Below are 27,214 nucleotides of genomic sequence, written 5' to 3' on the forward strand. Positions count from 1 at the left end.
TCGTGCTAGAACCCACTGTATAAAAATATATCACATGTGTTGTCAATAACACAAAGTCATAGCAACTTTAAATGGTCATGTACATATAAATTGTTCATACATGCATGTCTCGTGGGTGGTGGACAGAATTCGCTCTGATTCTTGCCCTCCCACTATAATAGGATAAACGTTCTCGAGGCGATTTGAGGCGACGCATCGCTTATTGTTAATGATACCTAGCTGCAAGTTACCTATATATGTCTTATAATACACCTTCAGAATAACATACGAATAAAATGCGAAACCCATTACTGTTATGCCAATAAGAGAATCTTGTTTTTTCAGAATAATATGGATGAAAAAGTTTTTAAATAGATGAATTCAATTCACCGTATGAAAAATTACATAATTACCGGAGGTTTAATTTTAGTCCACGTTCCCTTCCCATCCTTTTCTTATAAGGAAAGGATGGGAAGGGGAAGAGACGCATAGGAAGAGGATATATCCTCTTTCTGTAAACTCCCTTATTTATCGATTAAAAGTAGGCAACGCATCTGCAATTGCAGATGTCTATGGGCAGCTGTCGCTTCGCTATTAAGGCGCATTCAGGTGACCGCTTGCTCGTTTGCCACCTTATGATATAAAGAAGAAAAAAAAACAGAAATCCTACACACTTATATAATGCTTCTAAAAGATTAAGGAAAGGAATATATCACACATTTAAATAAGTTAAGTTAAATAACGCAATTTTTTTTTTTAATTTTGTGTTTATCTGTATGGAAATAAATGGCTTTATTATTAAATAACGCAAATATATAAACATTACAATAGTATACAAAGTGAGCATTCATCGAGACATGAGACATGAGATAACTAATTACTTTAGCAACTACAATCACGCTTTGATATTAAAAATACATTAAAAGCTAAGGGGCAATTAACAAATGTGTTGCAACAGATTTGATACTTAATTGTTAACAGTTATAGTTAACAACATCACGTTTACTCGAAAAAGCGATATCCGTGTAATTTCACTAGTTATAGTACCTTAGTACATCTTACTAATAAATGCGAATATTTAGATGGATGGATATTTCTTTGAGGGTATCTCCGGAACGGCTCAACAGATCTTGATGAAATTTACCATATTTTTAGAGCATAGTTTGGAAGAACACTTAGGCTACTAGTTAGGATTTTTTTTAAACTCCGCGCGAGTAATATAATAAAAGAAAGATAACAAGAATATATTTAATGTGCTACTATAGGTCTTAATAAAATTATACGACGAAAGGTCACATCTCATATGTGATCTTATAAAAGACTAGCAGTTGCTAGCTTCGTCTGCGCGGAATTAAAAAATATAGTAAATAATAAATACAGTCTATGTCACCAGGGGATAGTGTAGCTTCCCAACAGTGAAAGAATTTTTCTAATAGGTCCATTAGTTTTGGAGTCGATTTCATACAAACAAACAATCAAATCTTTACCTTTATAATATTAGTATAATCATAACTCTATTGTGAGATATAATCTCATATACAGGACCTACAATTAAGAATTTTTATGAATCTTAAAGTATTCCAAAATGTACGTGTCTTAAGAAAATTCTCATTTATTTTACAGCACTGCAAGTAATACTGCGGTACCCACATTGTTTCATAATTGGTTTGTTAGAATAAGTTAACAGCAATTTATAATTAACTATGTTAAATGGTTTGCGGTGAGATTAGTCGACTTTAAGTAGGCACGTTTGTTTATAATATTTTATACTAGCTCTCGCCCGCAACTCCGGTCGCGCGGAATTAAAAAAAACATAATATGTAGCCTATGTGTTCTTCCAGACTATGTTCTACATCTGTACCAAATTTGAGCGAGATCCGTTAAACCGTTTCGGAGATACCTTCAAGCAAACATCCATCCATCCATTTAAACATTCGCATTTATAATATTAGTAATTATATATATTCTAGATTATTCTAAACTTATCATTCCCTATACATTAGTTACATAGCTCTATGAATGACTTAAAACGTGTCTACCCTTGAAAATATAACAAGCGTAATAAAATCCGCATACAAAACCATCATCTCCAGTACAAAAGGACTATGTCACAGATTATGCAACACCGCTGCATACGACCGGTCATATGACTGCACAACCTTGAAAATAACAAGCTAGGTACGAATTTAAAAACTACATCCATCATTATTAAGATCATTTTCGCTTGTAGGTCATTAACATTTGGTGAGCGGCCAATGCAACGGTAATTAAGAGCAGTAGGACAAAAACTATATCTAGTTACATGTTGGCAAAAATATCGCGATTGGTTCAAACATTTGCACCAACATTTAGAACACAAAATTATTCGATCAAATTTGCATTCCTAAATTAAACGTTTACGTTTAGCCAAACCATAATATACATTCCATTATAATAAATGCGATATGTAGTAGTAACATAATATAGCAAATTATATACCTATTAAGTATTTTATATAAGTTTTATGTAGAGAAGCGCTATTGGCAATGGCACGGCACACATAGCGCATTGCCAGCGCAAGGCCGCCACTACAAAGGGATTAAAATAATCCTATAATAGACAAACATGTTGTCGAGTCACGTCAGACATGGTGGAGAGCGTGAAAACCAGTATATCTCACTCGTAACACTTCAACATTGAAGCATTAACTGTCACAGATATTTAATGGTTAAACTTTCCTTTAGAGTAGAGTTTTCTGAGTATGGCAGAAAATATAGTGGCCATTTACATCTTAGTACAATACACTTAGACTGGGGGTTCTCATGCTTTCGAACAATTTGGACGTAGAATTGATCCAGAGACTAAATTGGTAAACTAGGCACGTTAACCACTAGACTACCAGGATGTAAGTTAATTGCAGTATGAATATGCAAATATCTATTTGCGGTCCGCAGTCCGTACATTGTTCAAATTAATTCGGCATTGGATCTTAAATGGCTCTCTCGCATTATTTACGCTACGCCACATGCATTGTTGTGGTACTTTGTATTTATTTTTAATTTTCGTCGCAGCAAAAGTGGAGCGGCCGTAATGCCAAGTTTTAATTGTCTGCCACAATTTAAAGTTCATTGTTACGCTAAATTTAGATCATTTCTTTAAAAAAAAAAAAAATATATATATAGAATCCGAAATATGGAAATATGTATTAAAATATTTTAAAATACAGCAATATCGTGTAAGTGTTACGAGAATCACCGTAATTATTTCAGTCATTGCATAGCTCACCTACGTTATTCTCTTTACATCAGAGGAGACAATGCCATATTGTCATATGTCGTGAGCTTCCCCCGTCCATTCCCCTCCCTGTCCTCGTGTCCGAGTTACCTTGAAGCCGTATTATATTTGCATTGAACTAGTCTATAAATATAGTGTGATCTACTTTTATTTGCTGCTCTGTTTATGCGCTATGTCTATGGAACACAATCTCTTCAATATTAAAATGACACGTCTCATTTAATGCACAAATGCATTGTTAACAGTTGGATTTGTATGGATAAGAAGAGTAGAAATATTAAAAAGATACATAGTAATTAATTGTACGCAAGTTTCATATACATAATGAAATAATTATAATCAAATAAGATTCTTATAAGTGAAATTTAAACAGGTTAAAGGTTAATAAAGCCATCCTCCCAACATGCAAACTGTGGCTATAAGTCCTTCAACTCATAAAAAATATTTGAACTTTCTTAATTTTTAATATATAATTCCGACCAGTAGCAGACCAAAGCATCAATGGTAAGTTTCTTTTTAATTTTAATTAATATTTACTATTGATTCTGTTTTACACCTAGTTAAATTTAGCAATCCCACATAGTGACAAGTCGGCGTGTCCATATTAAGTTATACAAAAAACATTATAAAGTGCAATATCCGCAGTGATCAATAGACGACGGATGACGTCCGCAGCCACTTGCCGAGACATGCATCATTATCACGAGCACCCTCTAGTGGTCGAGAACAGACCACTACTAAACCCGCTTCTTACAATTTTGCCTTTAACATGAGTCTATGGTAAGCGTGAAATTCCCCTACATTAATGTATGCATTAACACAAATTGTCTTTGGATTGCCAAATTGCTGAAATTAAATTGGTATTTAACATTTTTCATATCACGTTTATAATACTGAAGGTAAAAGTGAAACCAGGTAAAAATTTTAAAAGCAATTAGAGTTCATAAAAGAAAAATTGTTAACTGAATATTCAAACTCTCAAACTTTTTAAAGTCGTTATAACTTGAACAAATCTACTTAATTTTCATCGACTTCTCCCGATCGCGTAACTAGTTTAAGTTTTCTCATAAAGTTGATTAGACATACAAAAAATCGTAAGCCAATTAACTTACAATCAATTATATTTTTAAGTCAAACGTAAAGTAATGTAATTAAATAATCTTTTGTGTCTTTATACAAATTTAGATAATGTACCAAAATCGAATCACAACATTGGCATATAAAATTAAATCACCACTGTCTAATATTATGTACTTCAAAACGTAAGTCACGTTGAAAGTTATAAATCTAAATCTTGAATCGAAATCGCCTAAATCTTGAAAAGTAAAACTCATAAAAGCGACATCTATCTCAGAAATTCACAAACGAAACACTACAAACATCTTATTACCGTTATAAAACTCTAGCGTTTCAGAAGTTCAGAGACTTCGCACCGCCTACTGGTCCACATGTAACTTTGTTGTATGAAAAACTCGTTTCTAGTTCGTGTCACGGTGTCAAGACGTATATATTTTGTTATTTTTGGGTCAAGGACGTTCGCGGCACGCCAGTTACGGACAACATGTATTTTGAAATTTTACCTAAAGCTACACTAGGGTGACCAGCTTTGTAATTTAAAAACAACTGTTTCGGTAAGTATGTTTGCGGCAAATAAAAATTTACAGTATCGTTATTTTCAACATATTGGCGGTCAAAGGATATCGTTGCGCTGCGCAGTGCCCTCCCCCCGAATCGCACTACTTCTAAGAACGTGTTCAGCGCACTCGCGCGAATTTAAGAGTCGCCAATATATCTGACAACCAATGTACTTACTTCATTGACCCTAATAAATTAGAACAATATATAAATATTGTACAGTATATAATATAGCATTTAAAAAAAAAAAAAAATAGGAAACATCTGCAAGCACTTCCTTTCGATTAAAATCATTTATATCAAAATCGGACCACCAGGGGCGGAGTTTCGCGGTAACACACATAGAAAAAAAATCGTCCAATCGAAAACCTCCTTCTTTCTTAATTCGGCTAAAAAAATCGAGCTCAATGGTTCCTTTACGTATCTTTTAAATTTACCGTAGAATTTCCAAGACAAAATATTCATACAAAACATTTTGGTTGTCTCTGCTTTTATGAAAGAGAAAAAAATATATAAAGATATATTTTATACATTTGTTTTGGCAATGGTAACCTTTGGCAATATCACCATTAAATAAAGTCGTTGTCAATGTCGATGTTAATAAACTGTAATTAGTCGATATTAAAAAAAAATATTTTTAAATTTTTAATTAAAAAAATGGTAACACTAGCTTATGTAAAAAATGTCTTTCACAAAGTTGGCGCGATGCGATGCTATTTCGTTTTGTTAAGAATGAAACTATTTTGAAGCTTCACTCACAAAACAAAAAAAAATCTAATCTTTCTTTGGTCTTACGATTTTAAACCTTATCCACGTTGGTTTACAATTGAAAATTCCACGTTGAATAGAGTTCATTGTAACTAATACACATACATGGATACACTTGCGCACAGAACAAAGTTCAGTTCGACATTGCAAGTGTTTTACTGACACACGATGCATACTAATCAATTTATCTACATACTAACTTTTACCCGCGACTTCGGACCGTGCGGATTAAAAAAACTTAATTAGTAGCCAATGTGTTAGCCTCCAGACCATGTTCTACATCTATGCCAAATTTCATCCAGAAGCGTTAAGCCGTAAAGATCGCATGCGCATCTTTTACCCACATCTCGTGGTAAAACGCTAATTTATTAAAAAAAAAAAACGACTATGACGTGTGACACAATTGTCACCTGATGCATTGCTCTGAATGTATTGTATCTAGTACCGCGTTCATATGGCTTCTGTCGTCTTTTTTGTTATGTGACCGACATAGTATAGGATTATGGACGTAGGTGTGACATATTTTTTTTTATATTTATATAATTTTAAAACAAAAATTATAAACAATTTAAAGAAATAACTGTTTATCTATTATTCTATTTTGTGTCTGTAATTTTATATAATAATAGCTGTCGCCCGCGACTCCGTCCGCGCGGGATTAGAAATAAACATAATAAGTAGCTTGTGTTCTTCTAGGCCTAGGCTATGTTCTACATCTGAGCCAAATTTCATCAAGATCGGTTGATACGTTCCGGAGATAACTTGAAACATCCATCCATCCATCTAAACATATGCATTTATATTAGTAAGATAATCTCAAATACAATTATGTTTGTTAAAGAAAAATCATCCGTAACTATAATATGGACGTTAATGGTTGCGTTATGAATATAACCTCTAATTACGAAAGTCTGAAATAACAATATTACGTAAATCAAGCAAAGCTTCCTAAAGGGTTACGAGACACGTGCCCGAGTATTGTCAGTACCACTGGTAAAGTATTCACGTGGCCCATTTCACTGAGGCACGTGAGTTTAATAGTTTGCAAAACGTGGTAGACGTTTTATATTTAATTAGCGTAAATTTAAGTCTTGTTATTATTGCATATTGCGAAATCTAAATATAACTTCTATGTAAAATAGGTGTTGTTTTTGTCTGTGAACAATTTACTGGCATTCAAGAGTAAATTTATTTTTGTACAGGGGTATCCCAGTGCAGCGATTATGTTTAGAATTTGTTTGGAAACACTAAAGTGTACATAAAAATCATTGTTAATCACATGGCATCTTAAATTAGTATTAAGGACGTGATTTAAAAAAGTCTAGAGTTAAGTATCAACAGATTAAAAATAAACAAAAGCATTAAGCAATCAAATATTCGCACCTGACGACTACATGCACGGATTGTGCAACAACTTTTATTTTCGTTGAGATGACATCACCCCACGTTTATGGTCTGGCCTGTGAGCCTTGACTAACAATATCTAAACATCTTCCACACTAACGGCTTGCTTTGTATATTCTTTACTTTAATCACTAAGTGAAATATAAAATTTTATTGTTAACTAGCTGTCGCCCGCGACTCCGTCCGCGCGCAGTTAAAAAAGAAAACTAAATGGGGGAGGGGTTATGAAAAATAGATGTTGGCCGATTCTCAGACCTACTGAATATGCTCACAAAATTTCATGAGGATCGGTCAAGCCGTTTCGGAGGAGTACGGGAACGAAAACTGTGACACGAGAATTTTATACATAAGATTAACAAACAATCATCAACTATCGTAACTGATGTATCTTTTAAAAGGTAATCAAATCCATTATTGTACTGTCACATATAAAGTTAACAAAACAATTTTTGGATCGATGTTAAGGATCGTATATTGCGATTAAACTACGCACTTATATTTGTTTCTGTAAATTTTATAGAATAGAAAAGAGCATAGAAGATAATTCGACCTTGACTTCTGAATCTCAGCACAGCAATGGAACCTGTACGTAGGAATCCGGTTTGCCCGCGACTTGCAAATGTATAATGTATGAGCAACTCGCGTGCAAAGACCACACGACCGATATCAAGTGCCTGCGATTACGTCACTAATAAGGTTGCCAGTTTTTAAATAAGAGCCTAAAAGTTATATTAATTTAGGTAAACAGAACACATCTGTAATTCCTCAGGTGTTGCAAATGTCCATGACCTGAATGATCTATTAACTCTAAGGGTCCCATTGCTTGTTTGTGGCCATATAATTAAAAAAATCTGTCTTATATTGCAAGATTAAGTAACCGTTAAGCGACTCAAGTACGGTGACAATTATGAGACAGTGACATGAGAAATCTTGAATTTTTTTAAACTCTTAATTAACATTTTAGAAAGCGGTGGCAACCCTATTATGTTTTGTCGACACGTTCCATACCGGGCGGTCCTTGAGTGTACATAGTCAATAAGATTATTGCCAGCTCGTTCACGACAAGTCTTTAACCCTTTTAAAAATACTGCTTCCACAATATTGAAACACGAACTAGCGTATAATTTAATTTCGCACGTGTAAAGGGGGTTTCACATTAAAGAAACGTCATGTCTCTATGATATGAAATGATAATTCACCAATTAAAACCGCACCAGCTGAATAACCATTTAGTACGAGAAAACTACTAAGAACCTCCTTTAGTAGCCAACTAGTTTTCGTCCGCGTGGAATTAAAGAAACCTGAATAAGTTGTCTATGTGTTCTTCCAGACTATGTTTTACATTTGTGCCAAATTTCATTAAGATCCGTACAGCCGTTCCGGAGATACCTTCAAAGAAACATCCATCCATCCATATAAACATTCAGATTTATAATATTAGTAAGAAGTAAGATTTTTGCATGTCGGATCCATATATCAAAAACCGTTTATCAAACAAGTGTAATTAACTTGTACGCTTGTTAATTTGTTAACAATTAAAGAGGGGAGCGAGCTTTATCGGTGTTATAATAAAAATAACCTCGCTGATAACGGGGCCGAGTTACGTAACTCGCAACACCGCTCGACAGGCACTAATTACTTTATTATGCTAATTGATGAAATTCAAACGAGCTAATTGTTATAAAATAATTAAGTTACACATTTCGCCATCGGCTCATTTGACTTTATAGATACAACAAGAATTTATTTATTTTTTACAAATTAGAGACGACGTAAACAGAACATTCTCTAGACCAATTCAACCTTAATGTCAAGTGTAATCCCTAAAGAAACTACATCAGTAAAGCTTACGCTCTAACAACCTATCTATAGGTAAAGGAGAACCTAATAAGAAACCTAAGCAATGCATGGGATGATGTCTTACTTTATTTATTAGTTTAAATCTTCTCTACTGTTTATTTTAAATTAACTCAACTAAATTCAAAAACTATTTAACAATTACTTCAAAATTAAAATTAATTTTGCAAAATCAAACAGCATTTCATTTGCAATGTTTGTACGCAATACATTGGAGAGTAAATAGCTCGCGTTATTCGACCCAATTCGGGGGCAATTTAACGCGCCTAATTTGTGCATAAGCGCACATTTCCCGGCGCGCCCCATCCGCAACAATAAGCTATTATATCCCATCCTCATTAGCTCGCGCTAGGAAAGGTAATTAGAAGTCCGGACTATATTTTTTGCCGCAATGCGTCAGCGAGCCGTGATGTGAGCCAAAAAACAATGCACTCCAGTCCACAAGACGCGTTAAGTGACATCACGGGGCGGGCTCGGTCTGTCAGCTGTTATTTATTTATAAATAACGGCTCTGAAATGGGCAGGTACTCAAGTAAATATTGATCAGATATAAATTTTCCATATGCACAAAATTCTGGCAAAACAGTCGGCTCTATCTAGCGGTAGTCACTAACTGTATACAAAACATTACGCTCTAAACTTTCACTTTCAAACCTAACATAAATTTCCCGACCAAGGACGTAGGCATATGACATCATTGTCTCAATTAGAACCTACATTACGAAACACGAGAGCGAGCACTCGGATCTCGACGATCTAACTGGTTGTGTAAATCAAAAGGTCTCACGTTCGAGACCTTGACACACCTAACATAGTTGTAACAAAAACTTATCATTGATGCAAGCTTAAAATTTTATCTATGCCACAAAACTCCCGTACTAAGAATCTTTAAGTCGAATCTCTGGTTACGAAAGTATATACAATGCGATTAAAATAAAAAAAAAAGCTTGATGGCATAATGTTTGTTGAAATAAAAAAAAATCAAGCTAAATAACAGTGTCACTAGGGCTCAGTAATGAGAGGACTTCGCCTCCAGTTCGCCCCGCGCGATGCCAAACAATAAACAATATCTGGCTGAATGTGAATGCTCCATTATTTATGTGGAGGAAAAAACCGGAACGGCTGAAATATCGCCAGCTTTATAGCGGTGGATGAATGCACGACGCAGAATAAAATGTTGATGCATTTTATAACGGTACAAGGCGAGCGTTAATGTAAAAAAAAAAAACTTTCACGTCTAGTTTGGTGACTAAAGACTCATCACCCGGTTTGCGGATTTCTCTCCAAAATCTAATCAAATTAATAGGTGAGTGAAACTTAAGCCTTATGACGACTCTATTAATACTTTAAGATCTTTAGTATTAAAGGTCCATAATTAACTTGAAAAGGTCAAAAATTTTCATGAATTAAAAGAAAGGAAAATACGCTACAATATTGTAGAATTGTAGAAAACTGACGTTATAAACATAAATTGTTGTCTTTCCGCAATCGAATATCATAAGTTTATAAAGTTAAGAAAAAGTCCCACTGCGTCATTAGTAATATAAAATTAACCCCAAGATTCCCATATGTAAGATAAAAAAAATATCTTCTTATTACAGAAGTAAATGTGGATAAGCGGTAAACAGTCGTAACTGACGTGGGTAGTAGCTTGAAAAGGCTCGCTTCGTGCTACAGGGAAAATATTTTGAAACGGCGAGTTGTGCCGCAATGCGGTACAGTTGGCGGGATCCAACACTCGTGTATTATAACATCCAAACTTTATTTAAGCTCTCGGTTAGCTGGGAACTCATGTCTACGGCACACTGGTGAAGGAAAGCGAGCGCGAAAAAATCGAAATCGCAAACCAAAATAAAGTATGAATTGAACTATACAATCTTGCGGTAGTCGCTTGTGTTAACACAGAACTGTCTGAGAATAAACTTTAACCAATGAATTTGGGAATGTTAGCAAAAGAAACAAAATTGTGATTGCTTATCTAAATATTCAACTCTAATATTAGTTATGAAACGTGTATAATTACAATAAACATTAATGGAGTTACGTTAAAAGATAATCTTTGTTATGAGCAAATGATTTGGTATATAGAGCCATTTTTCTGGCGTGAAGCGAAAAAGGGTTTATTTGTGGCCTTGCAACACCGTGTTCACCAAATCGATGGGTCCAAAGTAACGAATTGATTATTTTTACTTTTTTAAGTTAAAAGCCACATCTTAGTCTAGATAACAACATGCACTAAACACAAATACACATTTACAGGTGTAAACATTGAGAGCCTCTCCTGTAAAGGTGTCAATTTCCACATTGGGCCTTATTTTTATGAGCCATCGATATGTTAATTCTCGTTTTACTTACTTATTTTCTTTCGATATCTCAGGAAACAATAATAACTGTGTCACCACGTGTGAGAATGGATTAAATAAACAATGAATGTGACATTGACCGTCAGATCAATCGGAGAAAAGTTGAACAAAGTGGGAGAGGTAGACAAGACAATGGTAAGGAAGTAAAACAATTTTCTTTCATTAGGCAACAATGAGCACGCCACGCTGCAAGGCCACGGCCGCCATTGTTGGCGGGTTTTTATCGACGTCGTGCAATTTGTAATCATAATGTTAGCGAATGCAGTTTCAAGTACTCACGAGTAATTACCTACTGTTGGCAAATAGTTGCAATCAATAGTTTTTAAAAGACGAGCGACTTGTTCTTGTATTTTAATTCTCTTCCTTAAAACGTCTAATTTATACAAATAATAATTCACAAAATGCTACAATAACATTCAAAAGAATAAACTTAATTGTAAAAACATCAATATATGCCATCGGCCCATTTCCAAATAGAACAATATCTCGGGTCTCGATAGTAGTCAAGTCGTCGTGCTTAAAGTAAACCAAACGAAACCCCCGGCGCAAAATTAAGAGTAAGCGCTCGCAACCCCCAGCCCGCAGCCCGTAGCCGGGTTACGAGTAGCTCGAAGTGAAACTAGAGCGGGCGGGCAAAAAGCCGCGCAGACAGCCGCCCCGCCCGTAACTAGGTCTGCGAACAAAGCGCTTCTTGGGTCGGCTGGTGCGCTAAATCCTGACACAAGTGGGTCAACGCATGCCCCGTCCAGATACGCCAGCGTGCCCGCAATAATTCACGACTGTAATTCAAGTCCACGGCAAGTTTTGAGAAGCAGTCATTACAATGGTCTGGAGAATAGCGAAATTATGAATCTCTTGTATTATTCTTCGAGCTTTCTTTTTAATATTCTCAATGGATTTTGACAAAGGCGACAATTACGGCCGACGGTGGTGTAGTGAAGCGCGGGGGTGTATTTACGTTACCACTATTGTTCCCCGTAATTCTTTTCGTTCAACAATAGTTTGTTAAAATGTCGTTTACTTTTACAAGTATTACCATTATGTGCTCTGGCAAGTTGTGAAATTATCGTGGAAATATATCAAGAATTATTTCTGCCCTCAATTCAAATAAGTGACATTTGTTCCACTATGCATGAGTTTCCCGAGTAAATAGAAGCAACTGACCTGGATAGAAGTCATGAGACTTGGACATCTTGACCCTGGCGCCGGTATCCTTCTGCAACTGGGCGATGGTCTCGCCGCCCTTACCGATGATGGCGCCAGCCACCATCGACGGCACCAGGACCTTGAAGTGGTATGTCGGCTCCACTGCTGCAGACCAAAGCATAAGTTACTTTTTGTTCTTATGTCAATTGAGTACGGTCCTATAGCTTTTTACACCAGATAAATGAGAAGTTGATCGCCTCCGTAACCAATGCTCAAAAACAACTACAATACTATTGTATATTCCTATATAATAAATAAGGTATATTTTTGATTACATTTTATATATTTATTAATATAAAAAGCCAAGGACTGTACTCCTGTGTTTTATATGATGATGTTCATAACGATTAATTTAAAACATAAAGAATGTAGATAAGTAAATAAAATATTACCCGGTCGAATAGTTTCATTTGATCAACCTATTTATGTAGTTTATGAGTAAGATATGTGAGTGGTTTGGGATAAAAAAAAACATTTTGATATTGAAAATAATAACATTATGATTCAACTTCTAGTAACGATCAAATAACGTAAGTAAAAATAGTATACATTTTATACCATACCACACATTTTGTTTTGTACGCGATGAACCACATAATTAAACATTGTGCTTAACATGCGTACATAGGGGTGTCAGATCGATACCAAAAGTTATCGAGTAAAATATCTCGAAACATATTTTAAACAAAATTTATATCGATATTTAAAATCTGGCAACCCTATCAGCAATGTATTTATATGAAGTATAAATTGAAGAGCAATTTTGAATAGTTTATTTCGAGAATGAATTCATGTCAGTATTCACAGCAGTTTTATATATGATTCTATGAACATTGGCCAATACATATCGCAAATTTATTGGATCCGTGAAATCAAATAGTCATAAATCGACATACGACCTTTATCTTTTAATATATAAAAACGAGAACAAAACGGCATCGTTTATTGCGTTTATTTATTGCCATGCATTCATTATTAATTATAAATAGCTACATCTACACATGGATGGAGTAGAGAATGTCAAAGACAGAATAGTTCTGATGAGGTATGTTATATAGACTTTAATAATCTTGAAGTTAAATGAACGACTAGTACAGAAAAGAGTATATAATTGGCTAAAATAATATGACCCTGACATAACATACATTGAATATAGACTGATTGATCTAAAAGTCCATCAATACACGAGACCATTAAATAAGAAAATTAGTAATGATGTAGCAATATTTATTGAACCAATAATATGAACAGATATAACAAAGACGGAGAAGTAATAAGAGAAAACTGCGAAACGAGAAAACGAAATATCCGATAAACCAAATTGAGAAAACTAACAACTGTAACACTGAAATACCATAGATAAGACATTGTCTTATTAACAAGAAAGAATAGACATCTCTATTTTCCTCACCATAAAGCCCTTCGTACACAAGGCAACGTAAATTGTTGAAACTAATATTGTACGGTTGCATCGCAAGAATCGAAACGTCGTCGTGAATCGTCGACGTGTGTCGTCTAGTCAGTACAGGCATAGCAACTACATGTCAAGTATATAGATTTGTTCCGCCATCTTGAAAATCGCATCGACGATATTAAAACACATGCGAAAGACTGACTTTAACGATGACAGATAGAAATGCTATGTGTAAACCTCTATGATGTTTTATTGTGCGTGTTGCTTAGCAACCGAACTAGCCGGGCTTGGAAAATTTACCTTTCCTTGTGTACGCAAGACCTTACAAGTTATAAGCAACGACATTACGTTACTACGGAAGGTGGGGTAACAAATTATTGCGTTACTGAGATTTGTGAAAACCTTCAAATAAACGACAACATACCTTAATGTAAGGACATAAATCATTTTTTTGCCTTTCCCGCAATTCATACAGCATTAGGTAACGTACATGTAGAAGATATTTCCTAAATGCACAAGAGAAAAGATATCATAGATTTAAACTAACACCATTCATCAACTGTACCAGTTTACTACATGAAACAAATCATTAGTCACAAATTAAACGGTTCTTCATTGAAACTAGTGCCAAGTTAGATGTGGCAACATTCGTTCTAAATATAAACTCACGCAGATCTTTCTCATACATGTTTATAATTCTTTCAACACTTCGTTATTTAAAAAATAGTTTAAAAGATACATAACTTTCAACATTTCAATATATAAGGCGAATTTTCAAAAAAATTGCTTCCAAGATAAAACGATAAGATCAAATATGCAGACTAAAACAAAACAAGATCACTCTACAAAAGCGAAAGACTTAAAAGAAAATACACTTGAATCGAATAAAGAAACAGCAAAGTTAGCGTCATAAAGAGACATAGTATACAAAGTAAACATCGATGGGACACAAAAGCAACTAGAGTACCGTCCAATGTGCTACAATTGAGTGGCAGTGTGGTAGCGCAGCGTCTGACAACCGCGTCCCATTTGACCTCGATACAAACTAGGGATGTTCGATAATATATCGATATAATACGATTATTTATCACTATATTATCTGTCGCGCGACTTTATTCGAGGGGTATTAAAATAACTCAGTAACCAATGAGCTATTCCAAACTGTAATCTATCTCTGTTCTAAATTTCATCCAGATCTGTTTAGCCGTTCTGGACGTGTTACGTTACGTGATATGTGGTAACTTAACAAAAATCCATTTAGGTCACAGACTAGTGGCCAGTTATCTTTTTAAGACATTTTATAACAATAATTATTATACTCTGTTACTATATGATGATGTAGCTTTCTAATGATGAAAAAAATATTGTAGTTGGTTCAGTAGTTTTGAGTTTTTCTGCTATTCATAATATTAGTGTGGATAAACAGATTTATCGATATTAAAATTACAGGTAATAAAAATGTTAGAATGTAAGAATTAAAACTTATTTATTAATTTTCCGGGATTACTGCAAAAGCCATGACTTAAATATATATTGAAACGGGGGAAAGATTTTTATTAAAACGAGGTAAGGAAAAATGTGCGCTATGCTGTTAATAAAATTTAATTAATTAATATGGCAACATTAATTTAATTTATCGACATATTGACTAATGATAGAATATTTTCAGAAAATGATCTGAAGTCACATACTTGTACGTATATAATAAAAACGAAAGATTTTTGTGTGCATTGAATAGGCTACGAAACCACAGAAAATATTTGAAAAATTCTTTCATTGGTGGAAAGCTACACAATTCCCGAGTAACATCTATACTTGTTACTATTTTTTTAATTCCGCGTGGAAAAAGTCGCGGTCAACTGGTTATATAATTAAACGTCTGTGCACTATCTTTTCAATCTAAACTTTATTTATTTCAATATGGCAAACTACACATTTATCGTTCAAATTAGTAAATTTATTTATTCTTAATAACGAAAAATTGAAACAGCGTAATGGCCTTAATATATCTATTTAATAAGACGTCAGATTGTTTGGCTGATTTTAAATTATTTTAAAGTATTTTGGACAATAAAGTATGCGTGAAATCGTATGACCTGTGCATTTAGATAACTACATGCAGCTAGCGATACTAATTTTGATAATTGGTAGCCGGCATACGGACGGCATTGATTATTATCGCCAATTTACTCATATACCGTACCTTTACACGTACATTTGCGATTACTGTGAGTTTCTACACCTAAATATACAAAATCATGTTTCGTTTTGTCTCTCTGTTTTTTTTTTTTTTTTATAAATAATGAGGTCACAACATATTTTACTGCATGGATTGCGGTAATGACATACAATTATTGTATCAAAAGCAAGCACGAAATCACGAAATGTTATTCATATTTAGCGATTTTTCACTCATCATTGAATAATAACATTGCGACAGCCAATACATCCTCATAAAGATTTATGGCACGTCTTACAAAGCGTTGCTAATCAATAAAGTTTCCGAGTAAAATGATTGCCGTGTCTGGGGCGACGGAAAATCATATCATTATAGATTCCTCTGACGTTAGGCATTGTGTAACGCAATAGAATTACCTTCAGTTAAGAGCAAAATCATGTAAACCATTAGCAGTTCATATACCAAGGCATAAATACAGTCCTGAGAAGGATTGAGGACTCTCGGTTCTCGCGAAATTTCCTGCCATGCACGGCCGCGTTGAGGAACGGTATTTCCAAACCAGTAAGACTTAGGGTCTTTTAAGCGAGCCTATCTCTTTCTCAAAGACCAGCAATACATCTGCAGTTCATCTGGTGCTGTGGATGTCCATGAGCGTCGGTGTACCCGCGGCTCTTTTGTCCCCTTCTCTTATAAAAATGGATGCTACCAGACCAGATGTTTGACTTTTGTTGTAAAACTATTTTAAAATAATGTAGTAAACGTATCATAAGTTATCCTTAATTTATCCTTTTTTTTTTTAATTCCGCACAGACAAAGTCGCGGAGTAAATATAGTTTAAGATAATAATAGACATCAATTTAGATATAAAAATTAACAAAAGCAATTTGTTACTCCCGTTGCGTTAAAAAGTCTTATAATTACAACACAACTATAATTGTCACGCTATTTGCGTTTCCCTTTTACGGCAACACTGACAGTAGGAGTTAATTGGAGTTGCCAGCTTACAATTTAATCAAAGCAGAAAAGGAGACAATCTGCATTCGCGTAGACAATGACTCACTTGTTTTATACCGTAGGGGAGAAAAACTTCGCACAAAGCAGTTCATATTAAAAATTAATACAGAAAAACAATAGTAAATCCGATGTTATTTTACAAGGAAAATAACGTTTTTATACTCCGCAAAGTGATAAAAATATTTATTACAATTTAATAGTGATGGGCGTCTAACGTTTGTTTTTATCGATAAAAAATTCAATGTTGAAGTTCGCCGTTTTCACTTTTTATTTCAACAGTGTTCGCTCAGTGCTGGCTTAGTTAGTACTGTATTTACTTTCACTATTAATTCAGCAAATTTTACTTTTCAGCTTCCATTTCATTAATGTAACAGAGATAAAAGCTTTTAGTTCAGTGTTAATTATTTAGATAATAATAACACTGAATAGAAATAAATATGTTATTTCTATAAGGGAAGAATGGATAGAATTTATTCCTCGCATATTCCGAGTTTACAAACTAGTTTTAATTCGCGATTGCGTTCACGCGAATTAAAAAAAAATAATAGTAGCCTATGTGTTCTTCTAAGTTATATTCTTCATCTATGTCAAGCAATAATATTTGTCAGCAAGATATATGCAGCCATTCTGGAGATACCTTCTAACAAACATCGATCCATACATCCAAACATTCACATCTATATATATAAAAGAAAGTTGTGTTAGTTACACTATTTATAACTCAAGAACGGCTGAATCGATTTGACTGAAAATTGGTGGGCAGGTAGCTTAGAACCAGGAAACGGAAATAGGATAATTTTTACCCCGTTTTCTATTTTTCATTCCGCGCGGACGGAGTCGCGGGTAAAAGCTAGTTTATAATATTAATAAGATTAATGTTTCAATGAAACGTATACAAACAATTTAATAATGAAAAATAAATTTTGTACACAAGAAAATACTGTTTAAATTGAGAGTAGAATTTCCAATAACATTGGCTAGGAATGTAATATTGTTCCAATATATCACACACGAAACTTTACGAAGCATGTAACAGTCATGAAAAACAATTTCCTTCGCGTATATAAAAAAAAAATATTTCACAAACCATTAAAATAAGGTTAATTGGTCACTACGTCAATGTTTTTTATAAGCTGAATTTCCTTGGCGTAGGATAACCAAACTTCTGTACTGAAAACGGATTAGATACGTTTATTTTAATAACTTTCTCATATTTTATTATAACCTATTGCAAGATAAAGACGTTGCACAATCAACCTATCAATTTATAGACGTTTAAATAGTCAAATAAGTTGTTTTTCATATGAAACAAAGATCTGAATTACGTCTCAGGTTGAAATGAATATTGAATTTAATATTATGTAGAAATTATTTCATTATAACATATCTTACATAAATGTAATTGAAGTTAAATTAATATTTGTATCTTTAGAATTGACTAGGAACAACGTCACAAGAGAATTGAAAGTGAAATTACAGTAACTTTCAATTTTCAACCCTTGCTTAGGAAATGTCCTAGTAAGTGCAGGGGTCATGGTTACCGGACTATTCACTGAGAGACGTCGACAGCTGTCAACACAAGACCCGACCGCCTCTCTTCAAAGCTTTGATAACATTTTCATCATTCTCGCTTTCCTTGCAATATCAACTTATAAGTGGTATAAATACGAATTCATTTGGTTTCAAATATAAATTGTATATTTTAATGTAGATTGCACCGCGATTATTTCAAGTAATACCGATAAGAAAATTCAGGTTACGTTTTACAAAAGTTTCTTGGTTAAATATTGAACGAATAAAAATATTCACAGGAAAATTAATACTATGTCAAGCATCACCTTATTGGTAAAATACTCCAGAAGGGCTAGTAAAACATAACCTAAACATACTTCAAAGTTAACATTACACAATTTGTAAACAACGTTTATAATCTGTACGTGTACGTTGGAGCGAACTGACCTAGTGAAAACCTGTTCGTACGACCGTCGCATCGCGTTCTAACGAACCGGAAACATAGTCGAGGAGATCCACAGCTCAGCGAGATCCAAATTAAAAGCGGGAAATCTATTTGCTAAGGTGAAGAGATACTTATTCAATTACAAAGATACGTGGCTCTATTGGAGTATAACTAGTTAGATCCAAGTTGAACATATGAGGGATCCATGTTGCAAAGTGTCACTTTCTAAGGCGCTATTTTTTTTTCGGTAGCTGTCTCGAGTCTTGAGTGAATTGTGGATTTTTACTATTAATCTTTTGTTGCAAAATATCAAGTTGTATAGATATTATTTGACAAAACATCATCATTTCCCTGACCTAGTCCCAGTTACGTGGGGTCAGTGCACCAGGTTTCAGTCCTCCAAATCAATATGTCTGCCGTCATCACCATTGTCACCCCCTTCCTTATCATGTCACCTTTCACACAATCCATCCATCTCTGCCTAGGCCTATCTCTACCGGTGTAACCCTCCACACTCATACTTAACGCCCTTTTTGCCACATGCGATTCTTCCCTTATAACGATACTTGACAAAACATGTTAACGAATTTATCTACTAACCTATGCAAACCATTAACAAAACAAGTCAGGTACAAACGCTAATTTGTTTCAAAAATATGCAATATGTACGACGAAACAAAACGTTTTACTGGCTTAGTATCACGTTACATTTTACGGATATTGCTCTTTTTAATTAAATACAACATTAACAAATCTAATTTCTACATAACCTTGACGACCCGTCGGTCGGATCACAGACTGAACAATACAGATTGTACAAAAACTTTGACAGACAGTCAATAAATAACTGTAGGGTTATCGTACGGTCTAAAAAACTTGTAACGTAACTGGCGACGCCAAATATACAGGAATCTGAATGCCAAAATATTAAACTTCAGTTGCGAAAAATTCCAATATAGTATCTAAAAATATTTAGTTATAATACATAGTAATATGTAAACGCATATGTAAAAAATATCAACAGTAATATTATTTAACCGCCATCGTTGTTTATTATGTAATCTTACTAATATTATAAATGCGAATGGATAGATGGATGGATGTTCGTTAGATAATAATCCCTAGAACGGCTCAACAGATATGATGAAATTTGACACAACTATATAACATAGTCTGGGAGAACACATAGACTACTTATTAAGTTTTATTTAATGCCGCGCGGAAAGTCGCGGGGGACAGCTAGTAAAACAATAAGGCAAAAAATTACGATAAAAGAAATCGTGCATAACACGAACGAACATTACCTACGTAACATATCTAATCAGCGTAACGACTCCACTTTGTTTAAAATCGAACAAGAATTTATCACAGAAATACAAACGGGAGCATTCGCATTGTACAGTGAGCTTCACTGGCGGTATTGCACTTACAAAGCAATAATAATCATACGATCATTTTGTATGCCCTAAAACGATATATCCCGAAAAATATTGTAGCAATAATTTTTCTACAAAAGTTAAAAGTACAGTGCAGGTAAAAAATTTTTTATGTGAAAAACATAGCACCATCACTATACATGACTGTACATCAGAGTATACAAGTCAGAGATAATATGGCAGCCCTCCAATGCAGACGATATTTTACGTAAGTATTCACTGCAGGACGCGGCACGAGAACTGCAGATGTACTGCAGCGATGAGGTAACGGGTACAATCAGCTAACGGAAACGCACCACGTATATAAATCCATTATTTTTAAAACAATACAAAATGTTTTTTTACCTGATTGTGATACCCGATTTTACATTTAAATGTTACATATTTTGATTTGTGATCGCAAATTTATATATATAAAAGAAAGTCGTGTTAGTTACACTATTTAACTCAAGATCGGTCGAACTGATTAAGCTGAAAATTGATGGGGAGGTAGCTTAGAACTAGGAGACGGACATAGGAACTTTTTTATCTTGTGTGCAGTTTTTTTCGGACGTAGTCGCGGGTAAAAGCTAGTTTTATATATATTATTTCTGCCTATGTTTAGGATCCTATTTCCTACAATTGAGTATAAATTAGAGCAATTGCATCTATTATTAGTACTAAAATTTTACATATTTGCCCAATAAAATAAACTAATGCAAATTATTTTACTTAGAAAGAATAACAACCAAGTAGTTGAACTAAACTTTAAGTAAATATACATAAATCATCATATGTGTATCTATCCAGGTACATTAACTTTCAACTGTAGCCGCTGAGCAAACAAAAAGTTATATGGGTTCAGGCCGACCCTCGTTACAAGGGTGCGGGTTTCATCTTTAATGAAATTTACGTAGGTTATTACGCAAGATTATATTTTTCTAAGTGTTTAATCTGATTTGTTGACCTCAATTTATTTAATTTGGGAATATTTTACAAATACACTGATCTTTTTCATTTAGAAGCGATTGATGAAAAGTTGATTAGAACCTTTATATTAAAACGCTTAAATAAAAATAAAAAAACACCAAATTATTTCAGCTTCTACCATACAAGTTAAAGGAATACAATTTAATTAATATTACGAAGATTCCGTTTAGAAAAAAAAAAATTAAAACAATAAATGACATACAGTTAATCAAATAGAAGTCATAAATAGCTGGCATAATAGTAAACAGTTTATATACAAATAATTAAAAAAAAAACTTTAAATACTAAAATTCCTACAACCGTAGTCGTATGATGGATTACTGGGTAGATATATGAGGGCAAATTGCATACAGGTAATATCAAGTTATCTAAACCCGTAAATCATCCCTATCAAGATGGCGATGAAGCAAATGTATCCGCAACCCATTTCGTAGCGCCGTCGCGTCTTAGATTGAAAACGTAATCGTTGCCAGACCTAATATCAAAGCAAAACTGGCAACGATCTTAGACTAACTTTAATAATTTCTAAACTTTATACAACACTAGCTGTCGCCCGCGACTCCGTCCGCGCGGAATTAACAAAAAACGTAGTAAGTAACCTATGTGTTCTTCCAGACTATGTTCTACATCTGTCGCAAATTACATCAAGATCCGTTCAGCCGTTTCGGAGATACCTTCCAACAAACATCCATCCATACATCCATCTAAACATTCGCATTTATAATATTAGTAAGATAAGTTTGTTTTTCTTATAAGATCTAGATAATGTAAAATTTAGATGAGAGATAGTTTACAGTCTGAAGTAATCTATAAGTATAAAATTAATATCAGATCATTAAAAACTTTATTGAATCAAGTCCTAATATTATAAATGCAAATGTTTAAATGTGTGGACTCGTGGATATTTGTTAGAAGGTAACACCAGAACCGCTAAACTAATCTCGCCGAAACTTAGCATAGATGTAGAACATAGTCTGAAAAACACACACGCTATTAAGATTTATTTTTTTTATTAAGATTTGTACCTATTTCTATACAAAATTGTCAATTATTACTAACGAATATAAGTATGAATTAAAAATATAACATAGTAACATAGTTTATCACGATAAATATCAATAATTTTTTACAAAACATACAAGTTACTTAATTTCATTTTAAAAAAATCTGTCTTCACGTAGAATCCATCATGCATGTAAATTGATAAAAATTGCAGAATTATCACCTTGACTATATCTTTTACAAATTATTATTAATATATACTGTAATCATCGTATGGCAATCTAAATAAGAAAACACAAGGTAATCTATTTTTACCACAAAATAATCTAATATAAAAAAAAATTACAAAGTAGAATCCTGTTATCGTAACTAAAACAAAGGCGATGCCAATGTATTAAATGATCGTACAGAAGCGAAACCTATTACACGGATTGCATAACATAAAGCGAACACGTCGCGTCGGTGTAATAAAAATCGAAAGTATGTTAGTGCTTAAACCGCTGTTGTACGACTAAAGCATTCAAATTAACTATACTGAAGCAGGATATATAACGTATTTATTTTGACAAAGATAACACTAATACCCACCTACTTACATGTTTAATTTAGACTTTCATTTTTGTATTTAAAAATCGAATTTAACAATTGTTATTTTTTATTCAAATACTAGCTGTCGCCCGCGACTGCGTCCGCGCGCAGTTAAAAAAATTTAAATGGGGGGGGGGGGGGTTATGAAAAATAGATGTTGGCCGATTCTCAGACCTACTGAATATGCTCACAAAATTTCATGAGAATCGGTCAAGCCGTTTCGGAGGAGTACGGGAACGAAAACTGTGACACGAGAATTTTATATGTTAGAAGAACAATATTTTTTTATAGTATCTGATAGTTTTAATTACACAAAGAATTGCTTATTTATTTTTTATATAGTTTAATTTGAGCGAAGACATGTCTTACTTCTTACTAATTATTATAAATGCGAAAGTTTAGAAGGATAAATGGATGGATGTTTCGGAACAGCTCAACGGATCTTGGTGAAATTATAAAGTTTTTTTTTAATTCCGCACGGACAGAGTAACGGCCAAAAGTTAGTTTTTACATAAGTTAAATAGGATTTGATAACACACGAAACGATATATGTGAAGAATTCTATCAATGTTTTTTAATACGCAAATACGTAGAGGTTAAAGGTTTAAGAGACAGAGATGAGCTAAGGAATGTATGAAACATATTTTTATACGCACTTTTATCTTAATGGAAAGTTAAAAACCAGTATAACCGGCGGTACAACAAGTGTAGAATAATTTTATACAAAATTTAATAACGAACACCAATTCATTGACCAACATGTTTGTCAATTATTATTCAGCAGACGAAGCAGTATCGTACAAGTATCGTAACAATTTTATTGGTAATGCACATTGTATAATTTTATACCCAAATTATAAATACATAGAAAATTGTATCTTAACACATTATAATTTCAGATCAAATTACAATAGAGTTTTAGAATAGATACAACATTTAGAAGTAAAAAAAAAATTATTATACAACAGGAAATAGTCTTATCAAGCTATATTTTGTAGTTTTACGTACATAAACAATATTTCAAAGTTTCTTTTTAAACATTGTGACGTGATTATGAAATTTAAATTCAACAAATTGTTGATAAAAAAAACCGACTGACTGTATACCACACAATCCGCGTAAGAATAGAAATGTGTTTTTTTTTAAATTAGCAAACGAGCAAACGAACACCTGAATTTGCCGAGACGGATAAGCGACCGCTCCCCATAGATATCCGCCATTACATATGTGTTGCCGACCTTTATTCGACGGAAGAGAACACGTAAAGAAAAAGAATATTCCCCCTTCCTATACATCTCCTTCTCCATCAAATACACTCTCCCTTCCCATACCTTATAAGAAAAGGATGGGAAGTGGAAGAGGACTAAATTGAGGCCGCCGGCACCATACTAATCAGACGAAACGCCTGACTTCCACTTCACGCCTGGTTTCTGTTTCGTCGTGGTATTGCACCCACCGAGCCAGTTCAGTTGTTTAAGCTATAGAGGGTCACCATTGAATAGACATACGTACAAACATACTTATACATAAAAATATTCATATTATCGATACATAGAAAACATTCTAGAATCATAAATGTCTAAATAGGTATTTAAAATAGGAAAATATTCGTTTAATGTTTTAGGTATGTTCACAAAAATTCGACTGAGGTAAGCGATAATGGCGATATAGCGTGGGCTGTCCAAGGACAACGTGTTTGCCTCACATTATAATGTAAGGATATACCCTCCCACTTTTCATATAACAATGAATTAGATAAATACAAACGTCGGCGGTGTATTCCGAATTTAGACGGTTAAATTGAAAAAACTGCATGTCGTCAGCTTTATATGTCATCATTAGACTTCGACCCGAATTAGGAGTTAGTAGAAAGCGTTAAATATAATTTGTTAATATACCAATTTAATGATAACGTAAATGTCATTATATAAATGGGGCAATCATTATTTTCAAATTACTTTTAATACGCACAAATACTATTAATTATTAATTATCTTTTACTAAGAAATCTTCAAACAATATTACAATCAAGATAATATTTATTATACTCCACACACTGTTATACTTTACGAATTTTTACCACTGCCAATACAAACAATGTCATTCCTATAATTCGATGGCTCCTATGAATAAGGGCCAATAACTTTTTAGAAGAGGCTCTCAAAGTTTCAACCATATAGAGGAAGACGCCGCATATGCCCTTATACTTCAGTAAAAAAAACACGTTTACATCTGTAAATGTTTATTTTGTTTAATGCATATTGTTAACTAAACAAAGAGGTAGCTTTTAGCATGAAAAAGTAAAAATCACCAATTTGTTATTTTGCCTTTTAAACATAGAACCCATCGAATTATCTTTGAAAAAATAAACAGAACTAAGAAATACATACAAAAGTTTTTTTTTGTTTTTAATAATTCACATATAGAAGAGCATTATAGAAAGATTAATAGTATAAAAAAAAAACTATAAATTAAAAAAATATATACCTAACAAGGAACGACATTACAATTTCATCGCAATATTACGATAAGGCTTTGATAATCGTAAATTGTTTTATAATATGCTGATAAGACACCGGCAGGTGATAACGTTATCACGTAACCTGTCACAAATCAACACAAGAAAGTCTTGATAGCGATATATATTTGATACCACGACTGCTACTTTACCAGTATACATACTTCTATAAACCAAAATTGTACCAATATTTTTAAGACATTCAACATAGTATCGATAGATGGAGTAAAACGAACCAAACTGTAATTGATGACTAGTTAACATTAACCATATCTGTCACATTTCATTGAATATCTTTAAAAATCTACTAGTCCGCTAGTTATTTAAAAAATAAAAATAAAAAAATGGGACACATCTTCAAGCACTTCCTTTCGATTAAAATAATTTTTATCAAAATCGGACCACCAGGAGCGGAGTTTCGTAGTAACACCTAAAAAAAATACAGTCGAATTTTCGAAGACGGCTAAAAAATATATATTGAGAGTCGCCCGTGACTCCGTCCGCGTGGAATATAAAAAAATAACTTAAATAGCCTGTGTGTTCTTCCAGACTATGTTCTACGTTAGTGTCAAATTTCATCAAGATCCATTGAACAGTTACAGAGATTCGGTTCAGTATTTTCGATACTGGCTATATTCAATACTGACGGCAGTATTTTCGGAAAAAATAATCCAATCTTTTCTTATTAAAATATAGCTGGAGCCCGGGACTCCGTCCGCGTGGAATATAAAAAAATAACTTAAGTAGCCTATGTGTTCTACCAGACTATGCTCTACATCTGTGCCGGATTTCATCCAGATCCGCTGAGCCGTTCCGGAGATACCTTCAAAAAACATCTATCCATCCATCTAAACTAAAGATTTGCATTTATAATATTAGTAGGATTAGTATAGATAAGACTTGGCGAACATAAAATTATTGAAATAGAATAACATAATGTTGACTGCATTTGATGAAAGTTTCAATTAAAGTTCCAATCATTAAATGACTATAAATTTATTTTGTTACTCAAAATTCTGAACTCAACTACATCAATATTAAAAAAAAAAGTCACAAAATAAATTCTTGGTGTATACAGAAACAACAATACATATTAATAACCGTTGTCTTATCATTCTAATGATAATGATTAACTGTAATTGTTAATAATGACTTTAAATTCCCCTCAAAAATACGTGTAGAAGTACTTCAAAATGTTAAACACTGGTAAAAAAAACGTAACACTAGGTACAGTGCTTACATTCATGGCCTAGTTTTGAGCTCGGATGTAATCAGCAAATCAAAGCTCTTTGAATACGATAGTCAAAGCGTAATCAGTAAAAAAAAATACTTTGATAAACACATAAAATGAAGAACAAAATTGAACTATATAATCTTATCTTAATAAAACAATGAGAGAACTAATTGTAATCAAATATAAGGCTCCTAAAACCATTCGATTTATCTAACAGCTAAAATTAAGGAAACTCGTTTAACGTAATTAAAGATAAGCCTACGATGCCCATGGGCGTTTTTAGGACGGAGCAATTTAATTCAAATAAAAAAAAAACACCTTAATTTATTAATCGATTTCGGGTAAATTGGATAACGGACAGAAGTCAATACGTTTTTCTATGAGACAAAAAACATAATATTGTCATCTCACTTATTCT

At 33.5% G+C, this 27,214-nt stretch overlaps 1 protein-coding gene across 1 annotated transcript in view; it reads right to left on the bottom strand.

Moving 5' to 3' along the window:
• Nucleotides 1-27,214, bottom strand: part of LOC106708856 (RNA-binding protein Pasilla) — a 48,473-nt gene that overhangs the window by 17,079 nt on the left and 4,180 nt on the right. The window contains exon 3 of the mRNA XM_014500437.2: nt 12,444-12,590. Coding sequence (XP_014355923.2) covers nt 12,444-12,590 — 147 coding nt within the window. The remainder of the gene's footprint in view (nt 1-12,443; nt 12,591-27,214) is intronic.

The sequence above is a fragment of the Papilio machaon genome, chromosome 17, assembly GCF_912999745.1.
Source record: "Papilio machaon chromosome 17, ilPapMach1.1, whole genome shotgun sequence".
Taxonomy (NCBI): domain Eukaryota; kingdom Metazoa; phylum Arthropoda; class Insecta; order Lepidoptera; family Papilionidae; genus Papilio; species Papilio machaon.